Below are 14065 nucleotides of genomic sequence, written 5' to 3' on the forward strand. Positions count from 1 at the left end.
CATCAGATGTAAATAACTACAGGATACACAGAGGGGCGGGGGGGAAAACCCTAAACCAAAACGAATCCATTTTCATGTCACTGACACTCTGCAGTGGAGAGCAAGCCAAGGCCAGGCTTGCAGGAAGGCTTCTTGATGAGTTACCTGCTGCAAACTCCTCAATAGTCATCAGTGGGAAGCGGATAAGGGAAAGAGCCTTGCCCAGGACCTTCCTCTTGTTCTCTGGAACCACCTGAAGCTGCTGCCGCTGACACTCCGCCTCCGCCCAGCGAACCACTGCGTTAAACAAACGAACCTCCCGGATCCCCAGGGTGTCCCTCTCCAGCACTGCAACCAGGGTGTCTGCAAGGCAGGACAGACAGGCACAACTTCAGGCACTAACCCAAACCACCCCACCCCCACCTAGCCACAGGGACCCTGTGCACAGCCAACAGAAGGAAAAAAAGAGAAGCAAGTGAAAAATAAACAAACCGAACCCCAACCTGTGGTAGTTTTAGGCTGTGCCTAGAAAATCTTCTATAGATCTTGAAGAGAAAGTAGTAGAGTGTTGGGGGGTAATTTTCAACCCATCATACAACCCTAGGATCTCCTCCAAGTACTGCCTGCAGCCTCTGGAGGGTGAGTGATCTGCAGCCAACCCTGCCTGGCTCGCTGGGGTGTTAATGGAAGCGCAGAGGAATGAGTTGCAACTTAAGTTGGGATGAAGCAAGCAGCATGAGAGCCAGAAGGGCTCCTTGGTGCATTACCTACACAGTCCCACCTCAGTCAGAAGAAGGTTAAAGTCTGAATGGTTTTAGTTAGCTGTGCCCTGCAAGCCTGCAAACTGCAGAGGATCATTCACACAGCCAGTTCTGGCTCCCAAACCCACACCACCCTTCTCACTCCAAAACCTGACAAAACCTCAGAGGGAATGAAGCCAACTCCACAAAAAGAAGGCAGCTCACACCCACCCCAAAAGCTGCCAACACCAACAGAGGAAATGGCCTTTGCAGCATGCCCACACCACTCAGCTTGGCCCAGAGGAAGCAGATTCCAGGGGACTTCGGCAAGCAAACACCTTGGCTCCAGCCACCCAGTGCCAGCCACTGCTCTTGGCTTCAGAAGAGCAAAGCCAAGGAAGAGCCAAGTATTAACCTGGCATAGCTTTGGAGGCTGGTTATGAAAGCAGGTGGAGGGAGGAGGGAAGAGGAAAAAAAGAGCTTACCCAGATCAATGTCTGTAAAGCCCTCAGCGTTGATGGCATCAGATGTGTTCTTGTCAATGTTCTCCAGGCAGAGGCTGGCCAGCTGAGGCTCATCAAAGAGCCTTGCCTAGGGGAGAAGCAGCACTGCTGAACACAGAAGGCATTTTGAAGTCTCCACTGAGGATAGACCTTACCCCTTCCCTCCCCTAGCCCATCTGCAGGTCCCTCTGTACTCAGCACTGATGGAGCTGCACCTTGAAAACTGGGGTCAGTTTTGGGTGCCTCACTCCAAGGACATTGAGAGGCTGGAGCAGGGCCAGAGAAGGGCAGCAAAGCTGGGGAAAGGTCTGCAGAACAGGACTGGGGAGGAGCAGCTGAGGGAGCTGGGGGTGTTTAGTGTGGAGAAGAGGAGGCTGCAGGGAGACCTCGGAGCAGCCTTCCAGTGCCTGAAGGGCTCCAGGAGAGCTGGGGAGGGATTTTGGACAAGGGCTGGGAGTGCCAGGATGAGGATGATGGCTTTGAGCAGGGAGAGGGGAGACTGAGAGTGGAGATGAGGAAGAAATTGTTGAGACTGAGGGTGGGGAGAGACTGGCACAGGTTGCCCAGGGAGGCTGTGGCTGCCTCCTCCCTGTAGGTGTTCAAGGCCAGGCTGGATGAGGCCCTGAGCACCCTGGGCTGGTGGGAGGTGTCCCTGCCCATGGCAGGGGCTTGAATTGGATGAGCTTCAAGGTCCCTTCCAACCCAACCCCATTCTGTGAATCCATGAATGTATGTGGTGGAGTCATCACCCCTGGAGGTGTTCAAGAAATGTGTGGACATGGCACATGGTGGAGATCCAAAGGCTGAAGCACTTCTGCTGTGAGGGAGCTGGGATTGGTGAGCCTGGAGAAGAGAAGTCTCCAGGGGCACCTCAGAGTTGCCTTCCAGCACCTGAAGGGATCCTACAGGAAGGCTGCAGAGAGACTTCTCCTGAGGGTGTCTGAGCCAGGCCAAGGGGGAATGGTTTGGAGCTGAGGCAGAGCAGGGTTAGAGTGGAGCTGAGGAAGAAGTTCTTCAGTAGAGGGTGGTGAGACTCTGGCACAGGCTACCCAGGGAGGCTGTGGGGATGCCTCCTGCCTGGAGGTGTTCAAAGCCAAGCTGGATGAGGCCTTGAGCAGCTGAGTTTAGTTGTGAGGCCTCTCTGCCCACAGCAGGAGGGTTGGAAGAGACAACCTCTGAGGTCCCTTCCAACCTAAGATATTCTGTGATCCTGTGGTTTGATGGCCATGATGGTGCTGGCTTGAAGGTTGGACTCTGTCACCTTGAGGATCTCTTCCAACTGAAAGAATCCTCTGGGTTTTGGATGCTCAGATCTGTAACACTCAGAAAACTGCTGGGCCCCTCTCCCCTCATCAAGGGACTCCCCCTGCAGAGGGCTGTGAGCTCACCTGTGTTAGCAGCATGAAGGCATTGTCTGCTCGGAGGTTCTTCTTCAGGAACTCCACACAGTGAGCCTCCAGGGCGGGCACTGCATATTTTTTAGCTGTGTACAGAGTTGTCATCACAGTCTCTGGGCCAATCTGAACTTCATCTGAGTAAAGGAACCTGAAAACATGCAAACAACCAACCATTGCTCTGCTGAAGTCAACAAGAGAACAGGGTAAGAGCTCCCTCAGCTCGTAAAAACGTTACACAGAATGGCTGAGGGTTGGAAGGGACCCCAGAGATCACAGAATGTTAGGGGCTGGAAGGGACCTCAGAGATCAGAGATCACAGAATGTTAGGGGCTGGAAGGGACCTCAGAGATCACAGATCACAGAATGTTAGGGGCTGGAAGGGACCTCAACCAGTCAACCCCCCCTGCCAGAGCAGGGTCACCCAGAGCAGATCACACAGGAACACATCCAGGTGGGTCTTGAATGTCTCCAGAGAGGGAGACTCCACAACCCCCCTGGGCAGCCTGTTCCAGAGCTCTGTCACCCTCACAGGGAAATCATTCATCCTCCTGTTTCCATGGAACTTCCTCTGCCTCAGCTTCCACCATTGCCCCTTGTGCTGGCATTGGGCATCCTCCAGCAGAGCCTGGCTCCAGCCTCTGGGCACTCACCCTTTATGTATTTATAAACATGAATGAGGTCAAGCCTTAGTCTCCTCTTCTCCAAGCTGAAGAGCCTCAGCTCCCTCAGGCTCCCCTCATGAGGAAGATGTTCCACTGCCTTCATCATTTCTGTGGCTCTGTGCTGGACTCTCTCAAGCATTTCCCTGAGGTCCTTCCTGAACTGAGGGGCCCAGAACTGGACAAAATTCCAGATGGGGCCTCACCAGGGCAGAGAGGGAGAAGAACCTCACCTGACCTAGTGACCACAGCCCTTCTAATCCACCCCAGGATGCCCTTGGCCTTCTTGGCCACCAGAGCACATTGCTGCCTCATGGGCAACCTCCCATCCACCAGCACCCCCAGGTCCTTTTCCCCTTCACTGCTCTCCAGCAGCTCAGTCCCCAGCCTATACTGGTACATAAGGTTGCTCTTTCCCAGATGCCAGACTCTCCCCTTGCCCTTGTTGAACTTCATTCAGTTTCTCCCTGCCCAACTCTCAGCCTGTCCCAAGTCCTGCTGAATGGCAGCACAACCTCCTGTGTCACCTCTCCAACCAGCTTGGTGTCATCAGCAAACCTGCTGACAGTGCACTCAGTGCCCTCAGCCAGGTTATCTCCTGCAACCCCCTGCCATGGGCAGGGACACCTCCCACCAGCCCAGCTTGCTCCAGGCCTCTTCCAGCCTGGCCTTGCACACCTCCAGGCAGGAGGCAGCCACAGCCTCCCTGGGCAGCCTGTGCCAGAGTCTCACCACCCTCTACTGAAGAACTTCTCCCTCAGCTCCACTCTAACCCTGCTCTGCCTCAACTCCAAACCATTCCCCTTGGCCTGGCTCAGACACCCTCAGGAGAAGTCTCTCTGCAGCCTTCCTGCAGGATCCCTTCAGGTCCTGGCAGGCAGCTCTGAGGTGCTCCTGGAGCCTTCTCCTCTCCAGCTGCACACCCCCAGCTCCCTCAGCCTGTGCTCACAGCAGAGCTGCTCCAGCCCTGGGATCATCTCTGTGGCCTCCTCTGGCCTCACTCCACAGCTCTGTGTCCTTCTCATGCTGAGGACATCAGACCTGGAGGCAGGATTGGAGGTGAGGTCTGAGCAGAGCAGAGCCAAGGGGCAGAATCCCCTCTCCTGCCCTGCTGCCCAACCTCCTCTGGCTGTAGCCCAGCACACAGCTGCCTGCTGGGCTGCAGGAGGGCACTGCTGGCTCCTGGGGAGCTGCTCAGCAACCAACACCCCCAAAGCTCTTTCTTCAGGGCTGCTCTCAACCCACTCAGTGCCCAGCTTGGATTTGTGCCTTGGACTGGCCTGACCCAGACACAGGGTCTTCACTTTGACTTGTTGAGCCTCATGCAGCTGACCCTTCTCAAGCCTGTCAAGATCTTTCTGGATGCCCTTAAGTGAGTCCAGAGCACCAGAGAGCTTGGTGCCATCAGCAAACCTGCTGAGGGTGCACTCACACTTACAGCTGGAAAGGTTTTCACCTCCTTTCCACTGGCTCTCATCTACCAAGGAGAGGCTTTGAGGGTCCCTTCCAACCTGATGCAATCTGTGAATCCTGCAGGTCCCTTCCAACCCAAACCATCCCACGAGGCACAGCCACAGCACAAATCCAGCACAAAGCAAGGGTTAAGTGCAGTGAGACAGGAGGGCTGCCCTGCTGCCAGCCAAGCTCAGCCTTCACTGGGAGGTCAAAACAAGGAAGCACATTCATCCTGCATGGCAAAACAAAGCCTGCAGCAGAAGCCTGCCCAAGCCTCTGAGCCTGCTGAGCAGAGAGGGCAGGGACTGCCAGGCTGAGCTCATTAAACCAGCCCCACACTGCACATCAGCCCTGAGCCCATGCAAAGGCTTTTAGTGGCTGCTCTGCCTTTAAGCAGTGGAGCATTTGCCACTCAACATGCTGAAGGCACGGGGCACAGAGGTGTGGCACCACGTGTGCCAACTGTGCTTGGCATTCCTGTGCCAGGGAATGTTTTGGAAACTCCAGCAATTGCTTCTCCTGCCTTTCTCTAGGGGACACAGCAACACCTTGCTGCTCCTGGAGGCTCCCTTCAGCAGCAGGGTCCTGGTAGGAGCATGCCAGGCAGTGTCCCCATCTGGACAGATCTGCTGCAGAGCTTCTGATCCTCTAGCTAGAGAGGGGCAGGAGGCAGTTCAGCATCCTGGCGTGCATTGAGTGCAGCCAGCAGGTCAAAGGAGGCTCTCCTCCCCCTCTGCTCTGTGCTGGTGAGGCCACAGCTTGAGTACTGTGTCCAGTTCTGGGCTCCCCAGCTCAAGAAGGACAAATTGCTACTGAGGAAAGTCCAGCACAGGACCACTGAGATGCTGAGGGGACTGGAACAGCTCTGATGCGGGGACAGGCTGAGAGCTGGGGCTGGTGAGCTGGAGGCTGAGGGGGGATCTGATCAATGCTTACAACTATCTAAGGGTGGGGGGCAGGAAGTTGGGAACAGACTCTTCTCAGTGGTCCCCACAGGCAGGACAAGAGGCAATGAGCATAAAGTTGAACAGAGGAAGTTCCATCTGAACATGAGGAGGAACCTTTGGTGTGAGGGTAGCAGAGCCCTGGAGCAGGCTGCCCAGAGAGGTGGTGGAGTCTCCTCTGGAGAATTTCAAGTCCCACATGGATGTGCTCCTCTGTGACCTTCTCTACCTGACCCTGCTTGGCAGGAGGATTGGACTAGATGATCTCCAGAGGTCCCTTCCAACCCCTACCATTCTGTGAAGCACAAACAAGGGGAATTCCAAGGAAGAGAAGCATTCCCAGTGCTGCTGAATGCAGCTTTTGTGCTACTCCAGAGCAGCTCTTAACAACCCCATCAAGCTCATGAAGGTATTTTGCACACAACCAGACCTCTTCTCTCCAGGCAACCCTTTTTATTACAAGGCTAAAAGATTCATTGAATGGTTTGGGTTGCAAGGGGCCTTAAAGACCATCTAGTTCCAACCCCTTTGCCATGGCCAGGGACACCTTGCACTAGCCCAGGTTGCTCAAGGGTCTGTTCTTACAGCTGCTCTAACAAGAGCCACTTCTAATTCCTGCACCAATGATGTTAGATTTTTTTTTTTTTATGAGAGGCCAAACTGTTTGTGCTGAGATGGAAAGCAAGAGAGGCTCAAACTGTGAAGAGGGAGGTTTAGATCACAGCCCCAGACAATCAAAAATGTTCCTTCAGGTTACCATGGAAATAAAAATAATTTAAAAGGTTCTCTTTAAGACCATGACAGCAGAACAATCAAAGGCTGTCCAGAAAGGGCCTTCTGCTCAGCATTCAGGATGGGCACATCCACAGATTGCATCAGGTTGGAAGGGAGCCTCCAAGGGCATCTTGACCAACCCCCCTGCAGGCAGCAGGGACAGCTCCAGCCAGAGCAGGCTGCCCAGGGACACATCCAGGCTGATCCTGAGTGTCTGCAGGGATGGAGCCTCAACCACCTCTCTGGGCAACCTGTCCCAGTGTCTCCCAACCCTCACTCTGCAGAACTTCCTCCTGATGTCCAACCTAACTCTGCCCTGCTCCACTTTCAAACCACTGCCCCTCAGCCTATCCCCACAGCCCTTCTGAACAGTCCCTCCCCAGCCTGCCTGCAGCTCCCTTGCAGATACTAAAATGCAGCTCTGAGGTCTCCCTGGAGCCTTCTCTTCTCTCTTCTTTGTCCCTTGCTAAGCTTCTGATCCTACAGCATTAGGTCACAGCTTGGAGCAAGTCCAGAGGCAGATGTGAGGATCAGCTGCCATTTCACAGCAGTGTTTGGAGGGTCCAGTTTTCCTCTAGGAAGGGTCAAACCATGCACTTGGTAAGATTCCTACAGGAACACTGAAAACTTTCCTTTGGCTTATTTAAGCTCTGAACAAGGGACAGTTTGATTCTATTAGGAAGAAATTGTTGAGAGTGAGGGTGGGGAGAGAGTGGCACAGGTTGCCCAGGGAGGCTGTGGATGTGCCCTGCCTGGAGGTGCTCAAGGCCAGGCTGGATGAGGCCCTGAGCACCCTGGGCTGGTGGGAGGTGTCCCTGCCCATGGCAGGGGCTTGGAGCTGGATGAGCTTTCAGGTCCCTTCTAACCCAACCCATTCCATGGCTCTATCAATGCATGTGTGGAGACATCCCCCCTGGAGGTGTTCCAGAAATGTGTGGACATGGCACATGGAGATGGTCCAAGGGCTGCAGCACTTCTGCTGTGAGGCCAGGCTGAGGGAGCTGGGGGCGTTCAGCCTGGAGGAGGGAAGACTCCAGGGAGACCTTAGAGCTGCCTGCCAGTACCCGAAGGGATCCTACAGGAACAATGCAGGGGAACTTTTCATGAGGGTGTCTGAGACAGGACAAAGAGGTTGGATAAGGCCTTGAGCAACCTGGGGTGGTGGGAGGTGTCCCTGCCCATGGCAGGGGGTTGGAACTGGATGATCTTGAAGGTCCCTTCCAACCCAACCTGTTCTGTGATTCTATGAATCTCCATTTAAGCATCCACCACTGACCCTCTGCACAGCTCCTGTGGCACAACTGCAGGCTCTGGAGGCCCTGTGCACACTGCTCCTACCCAAAACATCAACATTTCTCTTGAAATCCACCTGAACTCCTCACGTTTGTCTCTTCAGGTGATGGCTCTCATCCAAGGGCACAGGCTCAGCACTGGCAGGGTGGCAACAAGACTCTGCCTCTAGTTCACTCTCTACTGCAGCCTCACCAGGTCACAAAGACAACCACCTCTGTCCTCCAGAGAGCTCTACCTGAGCTCAGAGAGCCAAGCACCAATTAAAGGGATTCCCCAAGTGCTGGAGTTTGGTTTCAAGTGAGCTGAAGGGGAGGGGGTTTGGGGCTCCTTGATTATTTCTGGCCTCTCATTGCAGCACAGCTGCATTTTTAATTTTTCTAAGATAGTCCTGACCAAAACCTTTCTTGAAGGTAAAGCCAAAAGTGTGCCAGAGCTCCATACAGTCATCATTCCCAGCAGGAAGCATGTGGAGAGCACAGGACTGGAAAGCCCTGGAAGGAGGTGACAGAAATCCTATAGAAATGGGACAATGGGGATGTCACACAGCACCAGCCAAGTTTAAAGACATGGCTGAAGAGGATGGGACAGCCCCTTCCTCCTCATCCTCCTCCTCCTTCCCCCAGCACACTGCCTGACAGCTGCATGGAAATCCAAGCCCAGCTCTCCAAAAGAGGAACAAAACCTCAGGGAGCAGCTCACAGCCAGCTCACACCCTTGCCTTACCTGTTGGAACTCCTTCATTCACCCAGAACCTAAAGGAGCTCCAAGGATTTCCAACTTCCAGAGCTTTAAGAGACTTCTGAGCAGCCTTCCAGTACCTGAAGAAGGCTAGAGAGGAGCTGTTCTCAAAGGCCTGCAGGGACAGGACCAGGGGCAATGACTTCAAACTAGAGCAGAGCAGATTTAGACTGGATGTGAGGAACAAGTTCTGCACCATGAGAGTGGTGGAACCCTGCAACAGGTTGCCCAGGGAGGTGGTTGAGGCTCTATCCCTGGAGATACTCTCAAGGTGAGGCTGGACCAGGCCCTGAGCAACCTGCTCTAGTGGAGGATGTCCCTGCTGAGTGTAGAGGGGCTTGGGCTGGATGAGCTCTGTAGGTCCCTTCCAACCCAAACCATTTTCTGATTACATTTCTCCAATTTTCTCCAACAGCTTCAAATCAACCCAAAGCACAAAGGAGAATTTATGAGACAACATCTGAACAGGCTGAGAATCAATTCACCTCCAAGGGCCACCACATGCCCCCCTGCTGCAGTTGAACACCTCCCTGCTGCAGCTGAACACCTCCCTGCTGCAGCTGAACACCTCCCTGCTGCAGCTGAACACCTCCCTGCTGCAGCTGAACACCTCCCTGCTGCAGCACTTGCTTGGTGTAAGGCCATTTAACTACATGTTTACAACAGTATGAAGTCCCCAGTGTAGTTTTGCCCACAGTGCAGATCAGCAGCAGGGCAGCAAATCCATTTAAACATTGCTGAAACAAAGCATGGAAAGAGTCAGAGGTTCCTGTACAGCAACTTCCCTGGAGCCTCACCCAGGAAAAGAGGGATTTGATACCAGCATTTAACCATCCTTGAACAGATCAACAAAGAGGATCTGGTGAGACCTCACCTGCAGGGCTGTGTCCAGCTCTAAGGCCCCCAGCACAAGAGACACAAGGACCTGATGGAGAGGGTCCAGAGGAGACCACGAAGGCATCAGAGGGCTGGAGAAGCTCTGCTATGGGGACAGGCTGGGAGCACTGGGGCTGTTGAGACTGGAGAGAGAAGGCTGCAGGGAGACCTTAGAGCTGCATTTCAGTATCTGCAGGGGAGATGCAGGCAGGCTGGAGAGGGACTGTTCAGAAGGGGCTGTGGAGATAGGACCAGGGACAATGGTTTGAAAGTGGAGCAGGGCAGAGTTAGGTTGGACATCAGGAGGAAGTTCTGCAGAGTGAGGGTGAGGAGACACTGGAACAGGTTGCCCAGGGAGGTGGTTGAGGCTCCATCCCTGGAGACATTCAAGACCAGACTGGATGTGTCCCCTGGAGCTGTCCCTGCTGCCTGCAGGGGGTTGGCCAAGATGCCCTTGGAGGATCCCTTCTGACCTGATGCAATCTGCGACTCTGATTTAGAACCTTAATGACCTCCACTCTACCAAACACTCCACTGCTCTCACTAAGCACATCCTTGTCTCAACAGATCTGCTCCCCCCAGTCACCCCACATCAGAAGCTTACTTCAGCAGAGCCAGGAAGGCAGCAGGCTCCACGTCAGGCAGCTCAATCTCTGTAGAAGTTGTGGCCATTCCCCCATTGAACATTGCATCGAAGACTGCGCTGCCCACAGCCAGCACAAACCTAAGAGGGGAAGAAAAAATACAAACAAACAACCAACAAGCACAAAAACCTCCTGTTAAAGTCAGTCTCCACAAACAACCCCAATCCCAGGCTGGCTGCTGTACCCCCAAGGCCACCCCCAGGGAAAATAAATCGTTCCCAGTGTTAAAGCAGAAGGGTTTTGCAAGAGAAGGGAGTGTCAGGCTTGCTGCTCCACACCAAGTCCATTTTGAGCCCTGTCCCAGCACACCCAGAGAAATGGTTCCCCTCCAAAGACAAGAGCTGCTGCATGATGGAAGAGAAGGCACATGGCTGCTTTGCAAAGTCCTGCTTGGGGGAGCATCCAGATCACTCACGTGGTGGAGAAGCTAAGAAAGAAGGAAGGGAAGGGAATGGAAGGGAAGGGATGGGATTCAGATTCTCCCAGTGAACAGAGCCTAAGTCTTGCTGCAACTCCTCACAGCCCAGCTCCTGACAATTTGTCTCTGTGCACCACTGACCCTCCTCCCCTGCCACCAGGAACACATCCCTGGGGACAGCACTGCAGGCTGTCAAAACCCAATGCTGGAAGAGGGGAGATTGAGAGTGGAGATGAGGAAGAAATTGTTGAGAGTGAGGGTAGGGAGAGACTGGCACAGGTTGCCCAGGGAGGCTGTGGCTGTCCCCTGTCTGGAGGTGTTCAAGGCCAGGCTGGATGAGGCCTTGAGCAACCTGGGCTGGTGGGAGGTGTCCCTGCCCATGGCAGGGGGGTTGCAGGAGATAATCTCTAAGGTCCCTTCCAACCTGAGCCATTCTAGGGTTCTATGAGATGTGGTGCTGAGGGCCATGGTTTACTGGTGCTCTGGCAGTGCTGGGTTAAGGACTGGACTTGGATGATCTCAAAAGTCTCTTCCAACCTTAACAATTTGTGTTGCCATAAGAAAGCAACACCTGACTGCTGCTCACTCCCTCTGCAAGAACAAAGGGAAGTGACTTTCAGCTGTGCCACAGCCACTTCCATGGGGTTAATTATTTTGTCTTCACGAGGATCCAGAGTTGACTCTAAAGGCTTTTGAAGCCCTGCAAGAAAATTCTTTTCATTCTGCTACTCACAGATCCCCACCCCCCAATTTTCCCTGATTTTTTGTACTCCTTGACACCTTCACTCCTCACCTAGCTTAGTTTGTGTGTGCAGCAGTGCTCCTCCCCACTGAGGCACTGCAGCCATGCCAATAATAAGGCACTGGAGGACCAGGAGTGCCCCATGGCTGCACACCACCTCCCTGCTCCATCAGCTCTGCTGCCAAGAGAGCTTAAAATATCTCCTCCAGAAGAGCTGGCACAGGAAGAGAGCAGCATGTGATGGGCTGGAGTTTGGTGAGACCAGAGGTGACAAGAAGTTAATGAGTGATGAGCATTTGCTGGCTGCATGCTTCCAGCTCACCCAAGGACTAGAGACACCAGATTAAATGAGCTGGAGGCAAGGAGAAGCCTGCAGAATGCAATCCTGGAGCTCAGCATGGGGACATCTCAGCATGGGGACATCTCAGCATGGGGACATCTCAGCATGGGGACATCTCAGCATGGGGACATCTCAGCATGGGACACTGCAGGTGCTCAGGCTAAAAGAATCTTGAGTGGTAGGGGTTGGAAGGGACCTCTGGAGATCATCCAGGCCAAGACCCTGCAGCCTGCCCAGGATCACAATAGCCAGGAGGGTTTGGAAGCTCTCCAGAAAAGGGAGACTCCACAACCTCTCTGGGCAGCCTGCTCCAGGCCTCCAGCACCCTCACAACAAAGTTTCTCCTCCTGTTGAGGTGCAACCTCCTGGGTTCCAACTTGTACCCACTCTTCCTTGGCCTGTCAGTGGGCATCACCCAAAAGAGCCTGGCACCTTCTTCTTGCCCCCCAGCCCTCAGATATTTATAGACATTGATCAGAGCCCCTCTCAGCCTTCTCCTCTCCAGTCTAACCAGCTCCAGGGCTCTCAGCCTTTTTCCACAGCAGAGATTAACACACAAGCAAGAAAAGAAAGGATGAGCTCAGCAGAGAAACACCTGGAAAGAGCAGCCAGAAATCTCCATGGACTGTCTCCAGGCTGAAGCCATCCCAGGGTGTGGCACACACAGGGGCCCATGGCCACAGGCTGTCCCTGCTGCCTTTCAGGCCACGTTTCCTGGCCAATTAACAAGTTTAATTAACAAGCTTAATTACAACACCCAGTCAGCTCCTGGCTGATGAGGTTTAAGATGTTTCTAAGCTGGTTGATGTTGTGCTCCATGAAGCAGATCTAGAAGAAGGCTAAAATATAGCCCTGGTGCCCTCCTGCTACAGGACCTAACCAAGGCCCTGACCTTGGCCATGTCACCATCATGCTGCTTCCATCAGACATCAAAACACTTCAGGCCCTTCCACCTGCAGCACCGAGTCCAGCTGTGGTGCCCTCACCACAAGGAGGACATGGAACTGTTGGAGAGGGTCCAGAGGAGGCCACCAAGAGGATCAGAGGGCTGGAGAACCTCCCCTGTGAGGACAGGCTGGGAGAGTTGGGGCTGTTCAGCCCTGGAGAAGAGAAGGCTGCAGGGAGAACTTCTTCTAGCTTTTCAGTACGTGAAGGAGACAAAAGATAGGGATGGACTTTTTAGCAGGGCCTCTTATGACAGGTGATGGTTTGAAACTAAAAGAGGAGAGATTTAGACAAGATATGAAGCAGTAATTTCATAGAATCACAGAATGGGTTGGGCTGGAAGCAACCTTCAAGATCATCCAGTTCCAACCCCCTGCCATGGGCAGGGACACCTCCCACCAGCCCAGGGTGCTCAAGGCCTCATCCAGCCTGGCCTTGAGCACCTCCAGGGAGGAGGCGTCCAGGATCTCCCTGGCCTCCCCACCCTCACTCTCAACAATTTCTTCCTAATCTCCTGTCTCAATCTGCCTTCCTCAAGAATCTGCTTATGGTGAAGAGTGGTGAGACCCTGTCTGAGGTTGCCCAGAGAGGTGGGAGCTGCCTCATCCCTGGAACCACTGCAGGTCAGGTTTTTTGGGGTTCTGAGCTCTAGCTGCAGATTGTTGGACTGGATGAGTTTTATAGGTCACTTCCCACCCAAACCATTCTTTGATTCTGTATTTATTGTCGTCCTCCATGGCTTTACTGAACCACTGAACTCGAGTCTGTCCCTCACTCACCTAAACCTACAGCAACATCAGGCTCAGAAACCTCCTCCCTGCACCACCGCATGTGGATGACATCCCTGTGATCACTTGGCATGGATGCTACATGTAGCCACCTCAGCCTCCAAAGGCACCACCTCTGCTCTGCTCCTTCCTGGAGGAGCCCAACCAGGGAGCAGCTGCACCACCACCTCCAGCTCCTGCAGGACCACAACTCTCAGCTTCCTTGCCCTGAGCAGTCTGCTGTCAAAATTGGCCATTTCCAATACACCATGAGACCACACCAGAGATGACAGAACTGCCTGGCTGGAAAGCACATTAGGATCATCACATCCCATCATCACCTAACAGCTCCCTGTTCACAACATGTCCCTGAGCACCTCATCCAAACGTCCTCCACCACTGCCCAATGACCCTTCTGGTGAAAAAAATTTGGAGAAGGACCTGGAGGTGCCGGTTGGCAGCCATCTGAATGTGAGCCAGCTGTCTGCTTAGGTGGCCAAGGCCACCAGCATCCTGGCCTGGATCGGCAAACGTGTGACCAGTAGGAGCAGGGAAGTGATTGTCCCCCTGGACTGGCACCAGTGAGGTCACACCTTGAATCCTGGGGTCAGTTCTGAACCCCTCACTCCAGGAAGGACATTGAGAGGCTGGAGCAGAGCCAGAGAAGGGCAACAAAACTGGGGAAGGGTCTGGAGAAGAGGACTGGGGAGGAGCAGCTGAGGGAACTGGGGCTGTTCAGACTGGAGATGAGGAAGCTGAGGATAGTCCACTCTCAATCTCCACTCTCCCAGCTCAAAGCCATTGTCCCTCACCCTGGCACTCCCAGCCCTTGTCCAAAGTCCCTCCCCAGC

At 53.9% G+C, this 14065-nt stretch overlaps 1 protein-coding gene across 1 annotated transcript in view; it reads right to left on the reverse strand.

Annotated features, from left to right (window-relative positions):
* Positions 1 to 14065, reverse strand: part of BTBD2 (BTB domain containing 2) — a 30582-nt gene that overhangs the window by 14483 nt on the left and 2034 nt on the right. Inside the window, exons 2-5 of the mRNA XM_054398794.1 lie at positions 9963 to 10082; positions 2611 to 2767; positions 1205 to 1310; positions 145 to 342 (exon numbers count right to left, since the gene is read on the reverse strand). Coding sequence (XP_054254769.1) covers positions 145 to 342; positions 1205 to 1310; positions 2611 to 2767; positions 9963 to 10082 — 581 coding nt within the window. The remainder of the gene's footprint in view (positions 1 to 144; positions 343 to 1204; positions 1311 to 2610; positions 2768 to 9962; positions 10083 to 14065) is intronic.

Source organism: Indicator indicator, unplaced genomic scaffold (genome assembly GCF_027791375.1).
Source record: "Indicator indicator isolate 239-I01 unplaced genomic scaffold, UM_Iind_1.1 iindUn_scaffold_114, whole genome shotgun sequence".
Classification (NCBI taxonomy): Eukaryota; Metazoa; Chordata; class Aves; order Piciformes; family Indicatoridae; genus Indicator; species Indicator indicator.